The sequence below is a fragment of the Lycorma delicatula genome, chromosome 6 (genome assembly GCF_047948215.1).
Source record: "Lycorma delicatula isolate Av1 chromosome 6, ASM4794821v1, whole genome shotgun sequence".
Lineage (NCBI taxonomy): Eukaryota > Metazoa > Arthropoda > Insecta > Hemiptera > Fulgoridae > Lycorma > Lycorma delicatula.
This window is the reverse complement of record NC_134460.1, coordinates 142452212-142472724: the sequence shown is the minus strand read 5'-3', so window position 1 is coordinate 142472724 and position 20513 is coordinate 142452212. Positions and strand designations below refer to the sequence as shown.

Genomic DNA, 20513 nt, shown 5'->3' with positions numbered 1-20513 from the left:
ATGTGCACTTTAATCTGCCACCTTTTTTTATGTGGATTTTTTTCTAGCTTGTATTCCTGACTTTCCTTGAAGTAACCTGTACATATCTCATCCTTGTACCCAGATGTAGTCTTTCTTTTGTTTTAGTATGAGCTACTAACATATAAATATATTGACAAAAGCAAATTTATGTTTCCTACTTAATAAAATTTGCAGTCACATTGAAAGCTAACTCAATTTTTAAAAAAATAAATAATCTACCCCTCTATGACCTTTTAGAGAAAAATTTTTAAATTTTGATGCTAGTGATCTAGGCATGTATTCATGAATTTTGCATTTTAGATAATATATTAAGCACCTGTGTGGCTATGAATATTACATGTTTAATTACACACAAGGACTTATTTGAGTTGTGTGATCATATAAATGGGAATTCTAGTTTGTTGAGCTATAAATTAAAAGAGACATAAGTTTAGTTATTTTTGTGAACCTGGTTGGCAAAAAAAAAATAATTTTTGAAAATAATGTGTGGTGTGGCCACACATTATTATAAGGCAGGTAGATCATGCTTTAATCATTGAAGCAATTCTTTTCAAAAATGATTTTTTTTGCAACTTTACATTTTAGCTATTTCTTTAAACTTTAGCAACTTTCTTACACTATTCATATGATGTTATTTTAGGTTTATTCTAATTAACAGAAAGAAATTAAGACTAGCATTGTATTAGGTCAAATGACAGATAACCCAATAATAATTTAATATAGCTTATAAAATCTCAATTAGTTTAAAGAATGTCAATTAGTAAAATACCGTAACTATCAGTTATTATCCTAATTAGAAATAATAAATATTATAAAACAAGCTATTGTGGTTAAAAATTAAACTGAAAGGGGTATAAATTCTGTATTGGGAATTTAGCAATGACGTCCTATGATTGTGAGCTTAAATATAGTGTCTAGTATTGGATTGCTTGTTATCTAATACTTAAGTAAAATATAAAATAAAGTACATTTTTCTTAAACGATGTTTACTTAATAGCTGTAATGTCATGTTTTAAAATCCCATCTACTGGAATTTCCAGTAGGAGTAAATCTTTTAAAGTTTGCTATATTACAAAACTTGCAGAGGTTCTAAAGATAAAGAAATCCTGGAGAACCTACATAAAAAGAGAAGAAAATTGTAAAATTTAGATCAAGAAACTTGTTTTATTACAGAATAATAAAAGAATTTACGTATGAAAAAATTCAGTTCACAAAAATTAAATACATGTCAATTAATTTCTTTCCCACTAATTTTATTGTGAAAATGTAGTGTATACATTTGAATAATTTATATTGTACTGCAGGTAGTTAGTGAGTGTCTGTATTATATGCTTTTTTTGATACTACATGATGAGCTAGATGGCTGCAGTTTTTAAAACCACTTGTAAGATTAAATATGTCCTTTGTTTTCCTCTTTTTATTGTTTGGTGTGAACAATTATAATTTGTTTAAGCTGCTATTGTGGATAATTATTCATAAGGACATAAGCACCATTGTTCCAATTGACAAATTATTATTTTTTTATCATATTTTTAATTTCTAAAATGAAGCACAATTTCACTTATCTGACTCCAACCTCTCATGTCAATTAAGATTTAAATTCTGAATAAGGAACTGTTTTTTTTTTTTTTTTTTTTTGAGAATAGAACTTCAAGGGCACTCTTCTAGGGGTAGAGTGGAACAAATTTTGTAATATTTGTGTAGAATATATGGCAGTGGTGGGAAAATTAGAAAGTTAAGCAGTAGACCTTTTGAAACATGGTGTTATTGGAAAATGTGTAAGTATAAAATTAAACAACTGATAAAATTTGAAATGGGAGGGTCTTAAAATGGTTGATAAAAAAAATATGTCATCCAAAAATCTTGTACAAATTTTTTTTGATGGATGTTGTAATAAGGTACAAATTAATTTGTTTAATAGAATGATGTACAGAGGTAAAAACCAGATTCAGTTATAGGATGTCAATTTAATTTAAATTCACTAAGTTGCCAAAGATGTTGGATAAGTTAAATATTTGGTAATAAAGATTAGAATTGGGCAAAAAGGTTGTAGCGTTGTGCCATGTTCATCTAATGAAAGGAAAAAAGTTAAGTAAATTGTTTATTTTTTATAAATTGTTAAATTGGCTGTGTCATTTAGCTCAAGGTGCACTTGCTATCAGCATTTCACAGTTTCTTTGTTAGGGCAATTCAAGCTTTCAAGCTTAGATTTTTAAGGAGAGATTTGCTTTTAACCATGTATTGTACTCTGTTTTTATCTGTTTGAACTATCATTGTTTGATTTTGTCTGTTTGTTTGATTTGAGTGCCCTTGAATTTCTGTTCTCAAAAAAGTATACAATTCACTGTTCAGAATTTAAACTTTGATTGGTATGAGAGGTTGGAGTTAGATAAATGAAATTGTGCTTCATTTTAGAAATTAGAAATTTGGTAAAAAATAATAAAAATTTGACAATTGGACCAATCGTGCTTATCTGCTTTGTTACATTTTGAACTGTTTATTAATAAACTCGTTAAATTTTATGAGGGTGTTCTTCTGGAAACAATATGATGAAAGGAATTATTTAAAATAATTTGCTGTGTAATTTTTTTTATCTTCAGCAGTAAAAGCAACATAAAAACAAACTTAGATTAACAAAATTAGTGAATTTATCAACTGGTATCATAATGTTTAATCGGACTGATGTTTAGAAGTTTGGCAGTTATTGTTAAAATTAAATTAAAATTGTATTCTTTGTTTTAAAATTGTATTATGTTTATTTGAAAAAATTCAATTTGTACAGTAGTTATGAATCCTGAAAGAGTTAATAGTTTTCTGTTTTTGAGATTTAAAAAAAATAATTTTAATTTTTATTGACTTTTTGCTGATTTTAAATTAAGCTAAATATTGTTGTTAAACTATCATGTTTAGTTGTAATTTTATTATTAATGATATAATAATTATATTTAATGTTCATAACATTAAAATATAAGAAAATCTGATGTGGACACTACATGACTTCCTTGAACACTTATTAAATTACATATACACATTTTTTTAAAATGAAAAGTACATAAAATTTTATTTCTTTAATAACTTCTGATATTTTTTCATCTTTTTTTTATTGTTATTATTGAATTTTTATTTATTGTAGTAATTTTCATCAGAGGTCAATATTTATTAATAATCAATATATTTAAATTAAAAAAGAAAAAGTTAAAAAAAAGGAGATGAAGGCAGATTTGAACTGATGTGCCTCCCCTTGTAAGATTTGTATATTTCATTAATTAACTTTTATTTGACTTAACTTTGGAACCAATGAAAATAAGTACCACTTATGATATATCGTTGAAAAGATCTCAGTGAGGACTTATTACTGCAGTTAACAAAAAGTTCAAAATTCAAAAAGTTTTGATTTTGGACTTTAACATATGCTTATAATTTGTGCTGTAGATGGATTAATGGGTCAATAATTTTGTAGCACTTTAAGAAATGTAATTTAACACAATGGATTACATTTAAATAAGTCTCTTAAAAGAAGTTGTATTATTTGTTTATTCGTAAAAAGAATTTGATTATCAGGTGGTGTAACTTACAAGATATTTCTGTTGTATTATTTATGAGTGAAGTTTTGTTTTGTCTAGATCCCACGTGAATACATTATGGCTGCTAAATTACCACCATTCGAAGAGGCAACAAATGAAGATACATATTTGAAAAATTTATGCAGTGCGTTTAAATCACAAGGTAGTTCTTAAATATATTAAACAGGGTACATTCATATTTCAGTGTTTTTAAAAATATTACAGTTGGTTACTGTTAAAATACTTTATTATGAATGTGTATGCATCTTTTCAGAAATTATTATATTATTTTGTTACACTTGATCCTGCCATTATTTTTATTATATTTTTTTTATATTTGTGGAGTATAAGGAGGTAAAAATTGTATTATGGTACTGTTCTGCTATACCATCATTGTTTGTATTATTCTTATTTTCTATAAATAATGGATTCTTTTGCTGTGATCATGGTATTAGGATAATTATTTGTAAAGATTTTATTATTTTTATGTGCAATTCCCTTCATTTTTCTAATTTTAATAATCACTAGTCACTAAAAAAAAAAATATTTATCCAAATGAATTTATTTTCTACATATAATTTTTTTAGGAATTTTGTTGATTTGAAGTGTACATTTTCCCCAACTTATTTCACAAAGGTGTATATTTATATTAACATGCCTCCTAAAAATTTCAGGAGTTAAGTATTAGTTTAAATTTCTATGTTGAGCTATTGCATTATTTTACTACGTTTACTACTGACGTATTGGTTTGTCTGTCTGTTCTCTTCAGATGGCCTTGTTGATCTTATCCATGCAACATTGTTGCCGACTCTTTTGTAATTCAATTTCTTATATTGTATTATCTTTATTTCACATGTAAATTACTTTTTGTTATTAATTCATTCAGTTCACATTGTTGATAGATATTATTCAATATACTTAAATAATTCTTTGTGTGTGTTTTCTGTATTACAAAAATTAAAACTGGTGATGTAGTCAGGTTAATTTATAGTTACTTTTTCCAATTAAAATTACTTGTTTATCCAGTTTACATATAATTAATGGTAATCTGGTTTTCACATCTAGTATTGTTAATAAAAAACTGTATACTTGGAATTATAAAAACTCAACAAAAAAAAAATTGCTAGATTAGTATCATAAATGAGCTTGAGTTGTTTTCTAACTTTTATTTGAATTTGGTTTAAGTGAACATCAGTTGACGGGCTAAAACAGTCTGTTAACAGAGGTACAATTATTATGTATACCTACTGTAATATGCTTTGACATCACATTGTTAACAAAAGATTAGCATTTATTTTTCATTTTATATCATTGTTTTACTTTCTAAAATGTAAATAAGATATATTGTAACAGTTTTTAAAACAAAGGTGTTAAAAATGTATGTACACAATCTAGTTTTTAAATATACATATTTTTTTTCAGATATATAACGTGCAAAAATAAAAAAAATAGTTAGAATATGATAAAATAGTCTTCATCTAAATTTTTTTCTTTCAAATATTTATGACTAGTAAGAAAAATTATGTATTTACTAATTATAGTGTTTTGAAATAAAGAAAATTACTCAAGTGTAGCTTAATTGAGGAACAGACTAGTTTAAGTTATACTAAATTAAAATTAAACAAAACTATCTTTAATTTATTAGATAAATAAATTGAATTTAAGTATAATTACTGTAAATATAACTAATTTATTTATTATCTATTTTTTGTTGAGAATAAACCTTATTCTAGGAATTAGTGTCAAAACATCAACTGGAGGTAAATTCACCTATGTACAGACTGCTTTAGGTCTATGCAGATAGGCTTATTGCCTGTGTAATTATATTTATCAACTACATGAATATAACTCTTCATACTTTCTGATTATAATTTTTTGTTATTTTCTGGATTTTATCAATCTGCTTTTGTATATTTTTTTGGGTGGATGGTAGTTGTTAAACACAAACAGTAGGAATTAGGTAATGTTCAAACATAAAAGCATCTTTAGATGGAGCCACATGTGAGGTTTGACACCTGCATTTAAAGTGTCAACCTTTTGTGTGTGAAACTCATTGAAACAAATTATTGTTATTTAAAAATTAGCAAAAGTTTGCTTAAAAGTAAGAAAATTAATTTTTCAGAATTGATTTATTATTCCATTTATTTTGATTTAAAATATATTTTATTGAGTATGATGAAAAGTGTAAATGTGTGGCACATAAATCTTATAGTTTGATTTATAAACCATCATTCCATTGATGATTTACTCTTCTAAAAGAATAATGTGATTTTATTATGGTCCCTAAGCTAAAACTAAGTTGCTTGAAGTAAAATAATTTTAATGATATCTAGAAAAGTTCCATTAAATTGAAGACATGAATATCAGTAGTTATTGTTTTTTTAGTTTTTTCTTTGTGTTCATTAACTAATATCGCTTTTATCAGTGTATTGGTCGATTTGTCTGACCATTGGTTGCATTATCTTAAAATTTAATATTATGTTATTTCCATTTTAGGGCTTTTAGTTGATCCAAATGAAGAAAACAATGAGATCCGTTTAGTGAGCTTTCTTGATGCCGATCATGAAAGTGGCATGGATAATCTTATTAATCAGGCATTAGTTGTTGATGAACCAGAACCTGCTCCAATGGCACCTTCACTGGCATTGCCACCAGCAACACAACCTGTACAACAGAAGGAAATCACTTTGAAAGATTTCTGTAAGTAATATTGCATATTGCTCTCTTGAGTTTTTATTTTATTGCCATATTTTTTATTTTGTTTAATTATTTTACTTGAACAAATAATTCCGTACCAGTTGATTTTATTGATTGTAAATCTGTTATCAGGTGTTAATATTTTGTTAATTGTAACAGGGATAAAGAGTCCATGACTTTCACTATGAATTCAGCTGATCTTGTGCCTTCTCACCTAATCATCACCAAAGACCATTTCAGCTAATCATCTCTTTACAGATCTTCCTTTTTCTACTCTTTTCTCACAGACTGTATCTTCTGTTTTTCACAAATTGTCCATCTTTCTACCATAGAACGTTTTTCTTGTTCCTTATTTTTTTAATTTTATTTCCTTTCAAATTTATGTTTAAATCTCCCTGTTGTGTTTTGTGTGTACATTAAATTATTGTATTGGCCTTTAAATAAGATGATCATTAAATCATTTTATATCATCTTGCAAATTTTTTTTTGGGGGCACTAGTCTAGAAATAATTTAAAAACTTTAACTAATGTTTGTAACCATGTATATCAACTAATGTAATATTTAGTATATTGGCTTTTAAGTAATGTAATTTGTAGATCTGAATCAAGGATCTGAATTTTTCTGCATCCATTTCATAAACATTACTATTATAAAAACTCAAATTAAATACAATAATATACAGAGTGAAACAGTTCTATTTAGATAACTAGCTGTCTCAAATGCTGCAACAGTTATAATAAATAGATTTAATGTGGTGAGGATCATTCTAGTGTTATAGCAGATCCTCCAAATTGTATTCTTGGTTCATAAAATGTTATAATGTGTGCATTATATCTATCTTTAAGTAGGTTCTTTGCGTCAATTTCTACAAATTTTTAAATTTATTGTTTTAATATTTTATAGATATTCCTATTTTATTATAAATATTTAGTATTAATTTGAGTAACAGTTCATTTAAATTTCTGTATATAGTTTAAAATAGATGTCAATTATAAAAAAACTTACTAATTAAAAAAAAAAAAGCGGTAAAGTTTTCTCATTCACTGTAATTAAATATAATTTTATGTTTTTGTATAATAATTAAAAAGCTTGGAACTTGGTATCATTTGAAAGTTAATATACTATTGCTGCAGAACTGGCAGTAGTTTTAAGTTAAGTTTTTGTTATTATTCTTATCTGGCCCACCGAGTTGGTCTAGTGGTAAACTCGTCATCACAATTCAGCTGATTTTGAAGTTGAGAATTCTAAGGTTCAAATCATAGTAAAGGCATCAACTTTTATATGAATTTAAATATTAGATCATGGATGCTGGTGTTCTTTGGTGGTTGGGTTTCAGTTAACCGCACATCTCGGTAATGGTCGACCTGATACTACAAGATTATACTTCATTTACATTCATACATATCATCCTCATCCTCTGAAGTAATAACTTATGGCGGTTCCAGAGGCTAAATAGAGAAAAAAATAAAAAAGACTATTCTTATGCGAATTGTATATTTTTTACTGCTCAGTAATAGAATAATTGTTGATTTAACATTTTTTAAGACTATTCTTTGGGGAAAATGTTTTTTCTTTCTGATTGTTCTGTTTATTTTGTATGGTAATTTTTTTTATACTGCTGTATATTTAATTGTTTATAAAAACAATTATTTTTAATAGTTTGTAACATGCTACATTATTTATTTCAGCCAATCAAGATTGGATGAATGGTTATGAAAGTAAGACAAAATGTAATTACTGAAATAATAATATTTTTGTTTCTTTTTGTTGTATAGTTAGTAGTTGTTTACGCTTATTTATTTAATATATTTAGTTGTTTTCCTTTAATATTTATTACATTTACATAAAATATGAGTATTTATTAATTTTGTTGTGTATATTAAATCTGCCTTTTTTTTATTAGTTTTGATTTATGTATTCACCTAATTTTTATGTTCACTTTTAAATTTTTAATAGTTGCTTCTTAATTGTAATTGCAACATGTTCATATTATTTTCCCATCTAGCACTATTTTTTAATTATTTTTTTTTATAATAAAAATTAATAACTATTCATTTTAACTATTTTTTGGGCCTTGCCAGAAAACCTTTTAGAAGAATTGTAATAGAAATTTGGGAGGCTAGGATGTTTAATCCTTTTTCTTGTTTATTCTATATCGTTGTTATAACTGTATATCCTTGTATGTACCTGAAGATATGAATTTTAATCAGATTTCAGGTTTAGAGGATGGTGTATAAATGTGATTCAAGCTTCTTAATTTAGTTGATTTTCTAAGAAACTGGACCTGGTTATTTTTTGATGCAATAATAAATAAATATAAGCAGAATTTTGGATTTAAATCCTAGTCAGGCTGGGTATTTTCCTCTTACTAAAAATTAATTTTTCCCCCAGAATAAATGTAAATGATTGTAATTATATATGAGCCTTTATCACTAAAAAAAAAAATAAATAATTCATTCATAAAAAAAAAATTCATTCTGACAGATAATATCTTGGTTTTTATAGTAAATTTAGTATGAAATTGGTGGTCAGATGTATTGAGTAAATTTATTATTAACACACTTCCTTTTACTCATCTTTAAAAAAAAAAAATGCTAGATAGCAAAAGGAACAGTTTGCAAGTGATGTCATTCATTAGTAGTTATGTACTTCAGCCAAGCCAAGTGATATAAAAAAGGAACAACAAATATTCTATGTGTTACTTTGTTAATTGGTATAGCCATGTTTTTCACATCATAAGGATATGTGTAGATGCAACTCTTATTGTATTAAATGAATTTCACATAATATTTAAATAATGATGTTTTTCCTTTATTCTTTTTCTATCTTTTCAATTTTGAAATCCCGTGTTCTGTATTTGTGTAAGACCCATTTATATCACTAGTACAGTGTCATTTGCCGTACTGGAGATTATTTGACCATTACCTGAGGAGTCAGATCTCTTTTAATGTAGGCGGTGATCAAATTTCAAATTTCAATTTCTCAAATTTCAAATTTCACAATGTACCAAAATGCTATTTTTAATATTAGTTACAGTATAGAAAGAAGCTGAAGATTTTCTGAGAACCTGTTATAAAAGGCTTGCTATAAACTGCTTTCACTCTACCAGACTTTCACAGTATTTGATTCTGAAATCTCACAAGTTATTAATTTATCTAAGTAACTAATTCAGCATGCATCTTTTGTTTTGGTTTCTTTATATGTATTATATATTGCTGGCTTGTTCTGTTTATTTTCATTGAAGTATTTATGTTAAAGCATGTTTGTGATTAGAAACAAAGGAACTGCTATGGAATTGCAAGATGTTGAAGCTTGTACCTTTATGAACTTTCAGGAATTTAATTTTTTCTACATTAAGGCTTTTCACTGACTTGACCACTAGCTTATTGTTAAGTGTGTTACTGTGCTTATTGTTATTTTTATGTGTTCGTTTTCAATCTTGAATGATACTAACTAGTATAATACAAGTTGTTAGTTTTCTGTATTATTAATTTTTGTCTATGAGAAGAATGTTAGGTTCATAATTAATGTTATGTAATAACAGTTATTCTAATTAATAATGCCCATTTTATATTAATACAATTATAATACACAGTTTAATTGACATCTGCAAGAAACATTAGTCTGTATCTATAATGCAGATGGTTAGCACTATCTGCTGTATTATTAGAGGTAATTTCATAGTTTTACAAAATTGCTTCCCATGTAAAATATTGAAACATCTAAACTAGAGGAGGAACATTTAATTTGTATTACTTATTTGTGTAATTAATACAAATATTAATTATTTGTATAACATTAATTTGTATAATTATTTTTATAGGAGAGTTGGCAGTGTATATAATGTATTTGTTTCTCACATCAGTTTGTTGCTTTACATTATCTGTCAGTTTCTTGTGGTAGTGATGGAAAGGTTCAAGTGTAATTAATTGAATCACTTTTTGTGAAAGTAATGATGTTCATTATACTGCCGTTTCCTATGATGAATAGAATGAAATATCACTTGTATGGCTGATTATCATCTGAATGATAATCAGCAGTGGATTTGATATGCTGATATGTAATAGTGTCTTCGCCTCGTGAAGAAGAGAAAAAGAAATCATTTCATTCCTCATCCTGTAAAGTCTATTGTGGGATGTTATTGGAAGTATGTTCTTGAAAATGGCTGTGGCTTTGATGTCAGGTTGCCTATAACCATTAGTTTTATAGCACTTTGCCAAGTAAGCACTTATACTTTTTTATAACATTTTAAAAAGTGAATTGTAGACAGTTAATTGTTTTCCAACTAGAAGCTTTCAAGAGCTGTATTTCTCCTATCTAGTCTTTTCCATTTCCAATTGCTGATGATTTGTTCTCTTCTCTATTAAATAAAGTCTTTATAATTTTCTTTTATCAGTTGGAAATAAAACGTCCAATTTCTTTTCAGATACCTACAATTACACTTTTTGTCTGTTCTCATAATTAAACTAAAGAAAAGAAATTTTTAAATATATTTAAAAGTGATTAGTATGATGCTCTTAGTGTAATGTTTGGAGTTCTATAGACTATAAACTTCTATAAACTTTAAAAACAAATTATTCGTAATACAGAAAAAAAAGATAAGAAGTGAAATGAAAAGCAATGTGACAGGAAAGAACTGCTATATCCGATTCTCATATGAATAAGTTTTATATAAAAATAATTAATTATTATTTCAAATGATGTGGGTCCTTGGATGATAATTGATTTCATTATTAGTCTTAATTAGGCATGGTTACTTGTTTTATTTCTGTACATTATTAAACATTTTTTCTTCTTCTGCCATTTAATGTTGATAACATGAGTTTTAATAATTCTTTTTAATGTTAAAAACTTAAATACAAATTAAATTAGGTGGTAATAATAAAAAGTATAATAATAATTTAAAGTGGATTATAAGCCATTTAAAAATTTACTTTGAGTTTTAACAACAATGAGAGAGTAAAATTGTTTGCGTTTTCATTTCTGTATATTTTAACAGAATTTAATTCTCTATATTACTTATATTTCTTTTCTAGGGTGTCAGGAATGTAGTTCTGCAATGGATGGAGATTGTTCAATGCATAGAGTTAATGGTATTATAACTGATAAACCTGTTCCGTCCCGAGCAAGAGCTACTTTACCAGCATCGTATCTAGCTATCAACTGGCTATCGACTAGTGTTGAATCTGCGACACCAGGTGAGTAAAATAATAATGTTGATAAGAAGATGCTACTACTCCTTTGATCTCTGTGGTGGAGTGGTAGCATCTCAGCCTTTCATCCAGATGTCCTGGGTTTGAAAACTAGTCAGACATGGCATTTTTCATTTGTTAAAAAAATTCCATATTTCACATATAAGTTTTCAGAGCTTCTGTGTATTCAACAACCAAAGAATAGATAAATAAAATAAATAAATAAACAAGTTTTGTAGTTGGGTACCAATATTTATTGATTTATTTTAATATTATAAAGTAACCATTTAATAAATAGATAATATCTTTTTTAATTTGTCTAGTGTGTTTTAATTTTTTTTTTACCAGATGGCAGTTAGGAAACGCATTCTTGTCTGGAGTTCCTGATTATTGTGTCTGATTATTTTCTGTTATATGATAGTGTCCTGGTTATAGAAGCTGGTGAATCTGCTAAAAATTATTTTTGGAGTTTGTCATGTATATTCAATTTTCTGAATTTTTTGCCTGTATATTCAAATTTCTGAATTTTTATGCACATTCCTGAGTTTAATTGGTGAAAATTTTTTCACATGTTTGTAATCAAATTTATCTCGCTGAATGCTTGCCATATTATGAATCTTTTTCTAGAACTGCCGGTTATATATTTTAATTTCCTAGAATTACTGTTTATTTTTAACATGTTTCAAATTGCTATACTTCATTTGTTTATTTAAGTAAAAATTTGGTACTTACATATTGTAACAAGAGTGGACCTGAGTAACGGATTCCTACCAGTTAAGAAGAAAGTAGTAGAAAATATGATAATGAGAGGAATCCAGAAAGGGACTAAAAGGAACCCTTTTAGTAAAGGTAACATGTCCGTTTAACAATTGTATTTTGTAATATTGCCCACTGAGACACAAAACAGATGTTCGTTCCATGAGAAGGGTTACTAGATAAAGGTTAGCAATGCACATAGGAACAAAAGGGCTCGGTCAATAGTTCTCATGCTTCGAGTTGGGTCTAGTCCAGCAGATAAAGAAGATAGGAGTATAAATACTACAAGGAAGACCAGTTAAAAAGGAGTTGTGCAAGATCAGTTCTGCAAGGAGAGTGCGATGTGAGTCTGTGAGATGAAGTCTCCGATATGAGTATAAGCAAGATGTTATGATGTCAGTTGGCAAAGCGAGTCTGCAAGATGAGTTCTGTGAATCAGTCTAGCAAGACATTATGATGTTAATCAGCAAGACTATTCTGTGAGGAGGTCAGTGAAGTATTGAATTTCTAGTTTAGGTTTGGCGTAACCCATCGGGTTGGTCTAGTGGTTAATGCGTCTTCCCAAATCAGCTGATTTGGAAAGTCGAGAGTTACAGCGTTCAAGTCCTAGTAAAGCCAGTTATTTTTACACGGATTTGAATACTAGATCGTGGATACCGGTGTTCTTTGGTGGTTGGGTTTCAATTAACCACACATCTCAGGAATGGTCGAACTGAGAATGTACAAGACTTTCACTTCATTTACACTCATACATATCATCCTCATTCATCCTCTGAAGAATTAACTATGGTGACCTAATTACGGTTCTAGATTTATGAGTAAATAGTACATGAAAACAAGAAATGGTTTGGTGAGTTACTGTTAAGACTATAAGTGAAAGAGATAATGCACTAAATTTCATTCATAAATTATTAGGGTAGTGTTATTTGTGAACAAAAAAGGTATTTGCATTGAAAGAACTTTATACTTGTCTTTATCTATTATACTATTGTTGTTAATACAAGACTAGTGGTTAAAAGTGTTAATATTTATCTACCTGTGAATAAATCTTGAAGATTAATTTAAATTCTGTTTTGTATGTAATCTCTGTTTATAATTGTCATTATTGACATTTATGATTATTTATTTGTTATTGACATTATTATTGTTATTATTATTATTTTTATACAATAATTGTATGTTATTATTATTGTTTACTATTACCATTATTCTAATTATTATTGTGAGATTTTTTTAACTTTCTGTTATTATTATTCTGTTGTGATTATTATACTATTTTAATATTTGCTTTATTATTGTTATTACTGCTATTGTTTTTATTATTGATTTTTCTTATATTACTCTAACTAACAAAATTAAATTAATCACTCAAATGACAAATTTTTTAGTAATTGTATGTGTTTTAACTGGTTTTTCTTTTGATGTAGAGACTTTCTGCATGAAAATTTCAATTATGATTTTACAAAGAAATTTCTGTGGGTTCACTTGTAAACAGCAAATTCTGTTAAATTATTTCTGGAAATTTTGGATAAAGCCTATTTATTTAAACGTATCTGCTGTACTGATTTATACATCACAAGACAGATATACATTAATGCAGTCTGTTAGTCCAGTTGTACTAATTGTTAGGCTCAGTTTGTTATATTTCATCTCTTTTTTTTTAGCACAAAATTTTTGTTGTGTTGTTACCTGAGATTCTTAATTTTTGGTTCGTTTGATCTGAATTTATATTGGTGATTGCTATAATATTTCTTCATTTAAAAATACATATGTGCATAGACACAACCATGTATTTTTTGTGATGATATGATGAAAACTGAAAAAAATGTTGAAGATAGACATTATTCATGTTTGGCTGTTGATTGTGCTAACAGAACTGTGTGGCTATTTAGCAAAATTATTGTGATTATTTTCCTTCTTGATTGAAGCTCAAATAACCTGTTACATACCTAATAATTAAAAACAGAAATAGAAAGTAATAGTTTTCTTTAGTTGAACAAAATTATGTTCAAGTATCTGTAGTGTAAGTTCATCTGATTTTATTATGTTTTTGCAATGCTTTTAGTGTATGGTGTATTTGCAAGAAAAACGATTCCAAATAGAACTCAATTTGGTCCAATTGAAGGTGTTTTAGTAAAGTCTGAAGATCCTAATGTTGTAATAGATTCACCTTTGGAGTTTCTTGTTGAGACTGAATCTGGTGAAATGCGTCGTTTGGATGTTTCAAATGAAAGTGAGTGTGGTTATTTTTAAGGTTTTGTTATTTTTATATCTATATAAAATTTATTAATTTTTCACATCAAAATAACCATCTTTTATATTAAAAAATATCACTAATAATAGTAATATTTTAAATTGTAAAATAATTCAAATAAAATATTTTTTGAGAAATTTGTTTCTTTTGTGCTTGTTGAATTGAAAATTTCATTTCATTTGTTGTTACTGTTAAATTTTCCTAATACCATTTTATTTACTTATTGATGGTCTCATCATTGAAATTCAAATAAATTTTGGCAAATGTGAAAGAAACTGTAAAAACAATAACAGAACCAACAACTGGCTTCATAACGGAAGAAGAATAAAAAATATGTAGTGATATGATTGAAAAAATCATATCCCTAATATAAAGCAGAATCTTACTACAGATGGATCAGTGTGAAATAGAACAGGATGAAATAAAAGCAGCAATCCAAAATTGGAAGTTCTACAAGCAATAAACATTATGAAGAATGGAAAAGCTGTAGGAATAGGTGAGCTGCCAATAGAAGTGGTTGATTGTAATAATGTAAAAGTATTACAAATGATGGTTAAACTGTGTAATAGGATCAGCAACAATCAGGAGTCTTTTTTTCTTTTGGTTAAAAGCCTTTTTTAAGACAATCTTGGTTTAATCTTTGGAAAAGCATAGTACAATAAGGTGCCAAGATCACAAGATAATTAGTTTAATTTCTTTTTCAGCAAATGATTCGTCTGTAAACTTTAAACTGAAAATTTGAGCAAATCATAGGGGTACAGTATGAATTTGTAAAGAGAAGTGGGACAAGGTATGCATTTGGGCCAATAAGAATTAATGGTGGGAGGTTTCTAGAATGTGGTAAAGGAATAATTATCTGTTATATGTACAGAAAATGAATTTTTGTTGTTTCAAATGGGATAAATTAACAAGTAATCTAAAAGCCAATGAAAAGAGTAGATGGACAGATCAAATATGATAAACGAATTGTACCTAATCAGAAAACATCTAAGAAAACAAACAATGCTCAAACTGAGTGATTTGACTTGAGGAGAGAGGAGGAGTAAGACAATGATGTTTTATCACCGATGTTGTTTAATATGTGTTGTAAGAAGGGTTAATTGAAACAGTGCTGGTATAGTTGTTACAAGATGAGAAAAAAAGAAAAATTGGGGTTATAAAGAATAAAAATTATACATTATCTAAAAAGAAATGGGAGCTATCAAGATCATATAATTTTGGCTGGGAGTAGAGGAGAATGGAAATGGGTTGGGTGCAAGGGACCAAAGCATAAGATAATAAAATATGGTGCTTCAGGGCAGATGGTGATTATGACATAATACTTACTATCTGATATTTAAAAAAAACCCTAAGTATTAGGTGGTCACCAGAAAAGCACATCATGTGAAAATGGAGTGGCAGTAAAGAGCTTAAACATTCGTGTATGGGCCTTTGGTATTCTGTGTGATGTTAATCTGTTGCATTATCATAGATAATGTAACTTGCTTCATTTGTGTATCAGTTGATAAGCTTTTTTGTTATAGAAGTGAGCTGTTCAATACATTTTTTCTCTGCTAGTTCTGTCTGTAAATATTTTTATTAAAAATTATTTTTGTTGATGCTTTTATTTGTCTTTATAAATTTAAATTGTTAAAAAAATAAACTGTTTGTTTAAACAGAAAGATTTTGTCACTTTAAACATGTTTAAAGTGTAAATAGTTGACTGTTTATGATTCTAGTGAATTTTTTAGATTCTGTTAATATAATTTGTTACTTTACATTACCTTATAAAAATTGTTACAACTGTGACAATTTTTATAAGTTAAAGGACTTAGTTACAAAGACTTGACAGTTACAAAGACTTGCACCAGTCTTTGTTGTTAACAGAATAAATTTATTGCTAACAAGGTTGAATATCTTACATATTTTAGAAAGCTTTATATGTTCTTATAGAACATTGATTTAATGCACATATTTTATGATTAATTTAGAGTTTCTAAAATATGCTATTACATGCTATTGTATAGTACATTGGTTTAATGCTTTGGTTATCATTCTTTTGTAACTGTATTTTATGAAATTCTTTTTAATAGCATTGAAGCGTCTTATTAATTTTAATGTGGTTCTTGTATTTGTATGCTAGTGAGGTATTGTATCTTGAGTATTAGATCTAGTGAGATTAAATAAATATCTAAATAGTCATTTTATCAAAGTTGACTAGTTCTGCACTAGACAAAATCTCAACTAACATTGCACACTTTAGGGAGAGAGTTTACTATTTGTTTTTAATAAATGTGGATTTGTTTTGCATTAAATTTTTTTATTTATTTATTTTAATTGAATATGTTTTAATATCTTTTTATAGACACATCTAACTGGATGAGATTTGTTCGGCCTGCAAAAAACATTAAAGAACAAAATCTTATACTATCACAGCAAGGTCATTCGTTATATTTTACGTCTATTAGACCAATACATCCACGACAGGAATTATTAGTTTGGTATAGCCCTCCATATGCAGCAAAGAGGAATTTACATACTCTTGAACCAGGTACAATTTTATTAATAAGGATTTAAAAAAATTTTCTGGTGTTTCAGAAATATAATTTTTATTAAACAATCTACTTAGTTAATAAATATTTGCACGTAATAAACTATTCACATATATAAAATGCTCTGTTGATTTTCTTTCATTTGCATTAACTTTATATAATGTTTTTATAAGCAATGAAGAAATATTTGCTACTTATGGTGTTTTTTTTTATTTGTGAGACAGCACAAATCACTGCCTCACAATAGGCTGTAAGCAAAGTAAATATTTGGAAGTTTGTTTGTTTTGCTCAGTCTCTGTTATCCTATCCTGAGACAGTTCTTTATTTGAATCCCCAACAACTGGGGAACGCCAGTAGCGCAGACAACAATCAAATCCAGTTAGAAGTAAATGTATTTTTAATTGTATTTGAACCAGGGTCATGCAGTGTCATAGAATAGCTCTATTAACAGCTGATCAGCAATGTTATACAAACCACTCGACCAGCAGATTTAAAGGTACTTTTAATTTACAAATATAAATTTTATCATTTTCTATTAGATTGATAAAATTCACACTGAATGATCTATGTTAAAAAAGTTGCAAGAATGTTTACCAATTGCAAGGAAGGTCTTGTAGATTTTGTACATAGATAACTCTAATAATTAAAAGATAAGAAATATTCTGTTTGTTACATTACAGAGCATAATTTTCCATCTATTTTAATTATAAAAGAACTTGCTTGTACAAACATTGTAAAAATCAGTAATCACTTAACAAATTGAGAAAGTAGTTATTGTAAATAAAATTCTTACATATTACACTAAAATTGCCTTAAGGGATAAACAGAAAAAAAGTATAGTGTCCTGTATTTCTGTAGTTGTTTTACTTATCAGTTTTTAGATCTCTTATTGTGTTTTTTATTCCATTCCTTTGAAGTTAATGTTAGTAATTCATTATAGATATATATAAATGAATTTATAATTTATCATTGATAATAATTATTAATCAGTATTCCTATTAACATAAAAGTCTTAATTGTAGTATATCTCTGTGCCATTTGTTTCAAATAATATGTTTAATAATAAATAATATGTTTCAAATGTTTATGTTTTGTATTAAGAGTGATTTCCTGTATGGTAAACACTTATTTTATTATTATGGTTTTCTTGAAATTTATTGAAATATTGTATATTTTTTACCGAATAACAGCATAATGAGAAAAAGTTATGTTCAGCAGTCTGATTTTAAAACAAAAGATGTCTTGGAATCAGGAGGCTCCATTAAACTATTAGTCAAGTTCTGATTTTTTTAGTGATATATGAAAAAATAAATATATCTACCCAAATAAAACTTAAAATTTTGAAATCCTTGATCAGAAGTGAATTGTGATTCCAAAGTGTAATTTTTAATAATATTTTTGTTTGAAAATTGATTTAAAAAAAAAATTAATTTAATTTAATTTGGAATTCATTGAATTAAATTTATCACTAAATAAATAAATTTAAGTTCACTAAGATTTTTAATAATTAATTTTTTTATGAACTGCCCTTTTAGACCACCAAATTTATTTTATGTGCCATTGAAATTATTTAAAGTTTTTTTTTGTTTGTAAAAATTGGCTAGGGATGAGTGCTCCTTGTTTATAGTTGTATATGGTTACTGTGACCTAAATGAAAATGTATTTTTTTTATTTAATATGAAGATGTTGATCTTATATTGTTATAAAAAATCAACAGTTGTTCCTTTTGGAGTTGATTTTTTGCTTTTTGATTCAAATCTTCCAATTATTCTAGAGTTAATTTTTATCATTTCATACTGTTTTTTCTGTTTAGATAAGAATCAGTGTGAAACTGTATGGCCTTGTTTTGAATGCGAGGAAAAATTCAAATCTTCTGAAGAATTACAAAAACATTTGAATACTCATGACATTGAACGTGTAAGTTAATGTAAACATTTTTCTTATTTTGTTAAGTTAAGAGACAAATGTTTTGTAAAGAGTTTATATAAGAGTTAAATGTTTAAGTAAAGTTTTTCTTTTTGTTAATATAAAATATGCCTACCCTTTAGGACGGAAGTGTAAACTTATACACACACTGAACACACACACACACACACACACACACACACACTGAACATATGTTTGAAATTACAAACATTGAAGTTAGGGGAAACTTAACAGTTGGATCCCTTAATTATTTTATGGCAAATAATTTTTATTTTTTTATTAGAGGAAATGAAAATTGCAACACTTGTTCAGATTTCATATTTGTTCTACATGATGGAGACATTAAATAAATGTTGTATTATTAAGGTTGCAGAATTTTTTATTAATGTATTAATCTAATGTTTTATTAGATAATTTGACAAAAATAAAATTTACAGTGAATAATTAATGGCTTAAAAATTGTCATGATTGTGATTTTTAGGCTTGAAAATTTAAGAAATTTTGCATTTTGTTAATATTGACATTGCTTAATTTCATTAAAATACCATAATGCTCTTTGAAATGTGTATTTTCCGTGGATGTAACGTAGGCAGATGGACAGATTGTAAGGTGTTTTTAATTATGTTTATAAGGATTTTTCTTCTTTTTTTGCATGACCGATCATTTTTCAAAATTTGGTATGTAGTTGTGAAATATTCCTTTTGCAATATTTAATATAACACCAACTTCAAAGAATTGTGAATTAAAACTCAAATTTTAATGACGTTTTACTTTCAGAACAGAAGGATTGAAATATTTACTTTTAAGTGTTTTATAATTTGATTGCTATTTTAATTGGCAAGTTGAATCTCTGAAAGTAATATTCAATGAGACTTTTCAAGCTTGTCAATTTGTTTTTATAATTACTATATAATTATTGTTTATTTTAATTTCATATGCTTGAATTTGATTTTGTGTCTATAATTATATTTACATCCCTTTTTTTTTAATAGGATGAGAAAAATGATGGAATGAAAACTCGATCTAAAAAACAGGCACATCCTATATTACGACGTAAAACGCAACCTTATATACCTCCTGTTAAAAAATATAGATTAAATGATAATAAATCAAACCAAGAGGTCAGTAAATTAGTTTCATTAGTGATGAGTTTTTTATCATAGTAAATGTTTTTTTAAATTAAAGTAGTTTTAAATTAATGTCTTAATGGCAAATGTTATGAAGTAATAAAGGAAGTCCTTCATTTTCAGTAGCATCTAATACCAGTTTGGATTTGAAATTCTGAAAAATCTGGATAGTAACTTTTTCAAAGATTTTTATAAACCGAGGTGGAGTCCCTGTAAAAGAACATAAAGGTTATTGTAGATGTTGTTTTGATGAACTAAAGCGTCATTGTTTATATTTACTTCAAATTTTAGTCCAACGTATCAAAATTTGTGGGCAACAGTGTGATAAGTATAAAAATTATGTCTGTAGAGCTGTACAGCTGATTTTATTGAACATGTGTTCATAAATTATGTTATTACGTTGCTTCCTCTGATATCTTATATTTGCTAAACCGTTCTAAAGGTT

General features: G+C 27.0%; 1 protein-coding gene across 1 annotated transcript in view; it reads left to right on the top strand.

The window, feature by feature from the left end:
- Window positions 1–20513, top strand: part of LOC142326303 (uncharacterized) — a 98789-nt gene that overhangs the window by 38338 nt on the left and 39938 nt on the right. Inside the window, exons 6-13 of the mRNA XM_075368686.1 lie at window positions 3645–3747; window positions 6081–6284; window positions 7971–8012; window positions 11319–11480; window positions 14296–14463; window positions 16829–17014; window positions 18829–18932; window positions 19934–20062. Coding sequence (XP_075224801.1) covers window positions 3645–3747; window positions 6081–6284; window positions 7971–8012; window positions 11319–11480; window positions 14296–14463; window positions 16829–17014; window positions 18829–18932; window positions 19934–20062 — 1098 coding nt within the window. The remainder of the gene's footprint in view (window positions 1–3644; window positions 3748–6080; window positions 6285–7970; window positions 8013–11318; window positions 11481–14295; window positions 14464–16828; window positions 17015–18828; window positions 18933–19933; window positions 20063–20513) is intronic.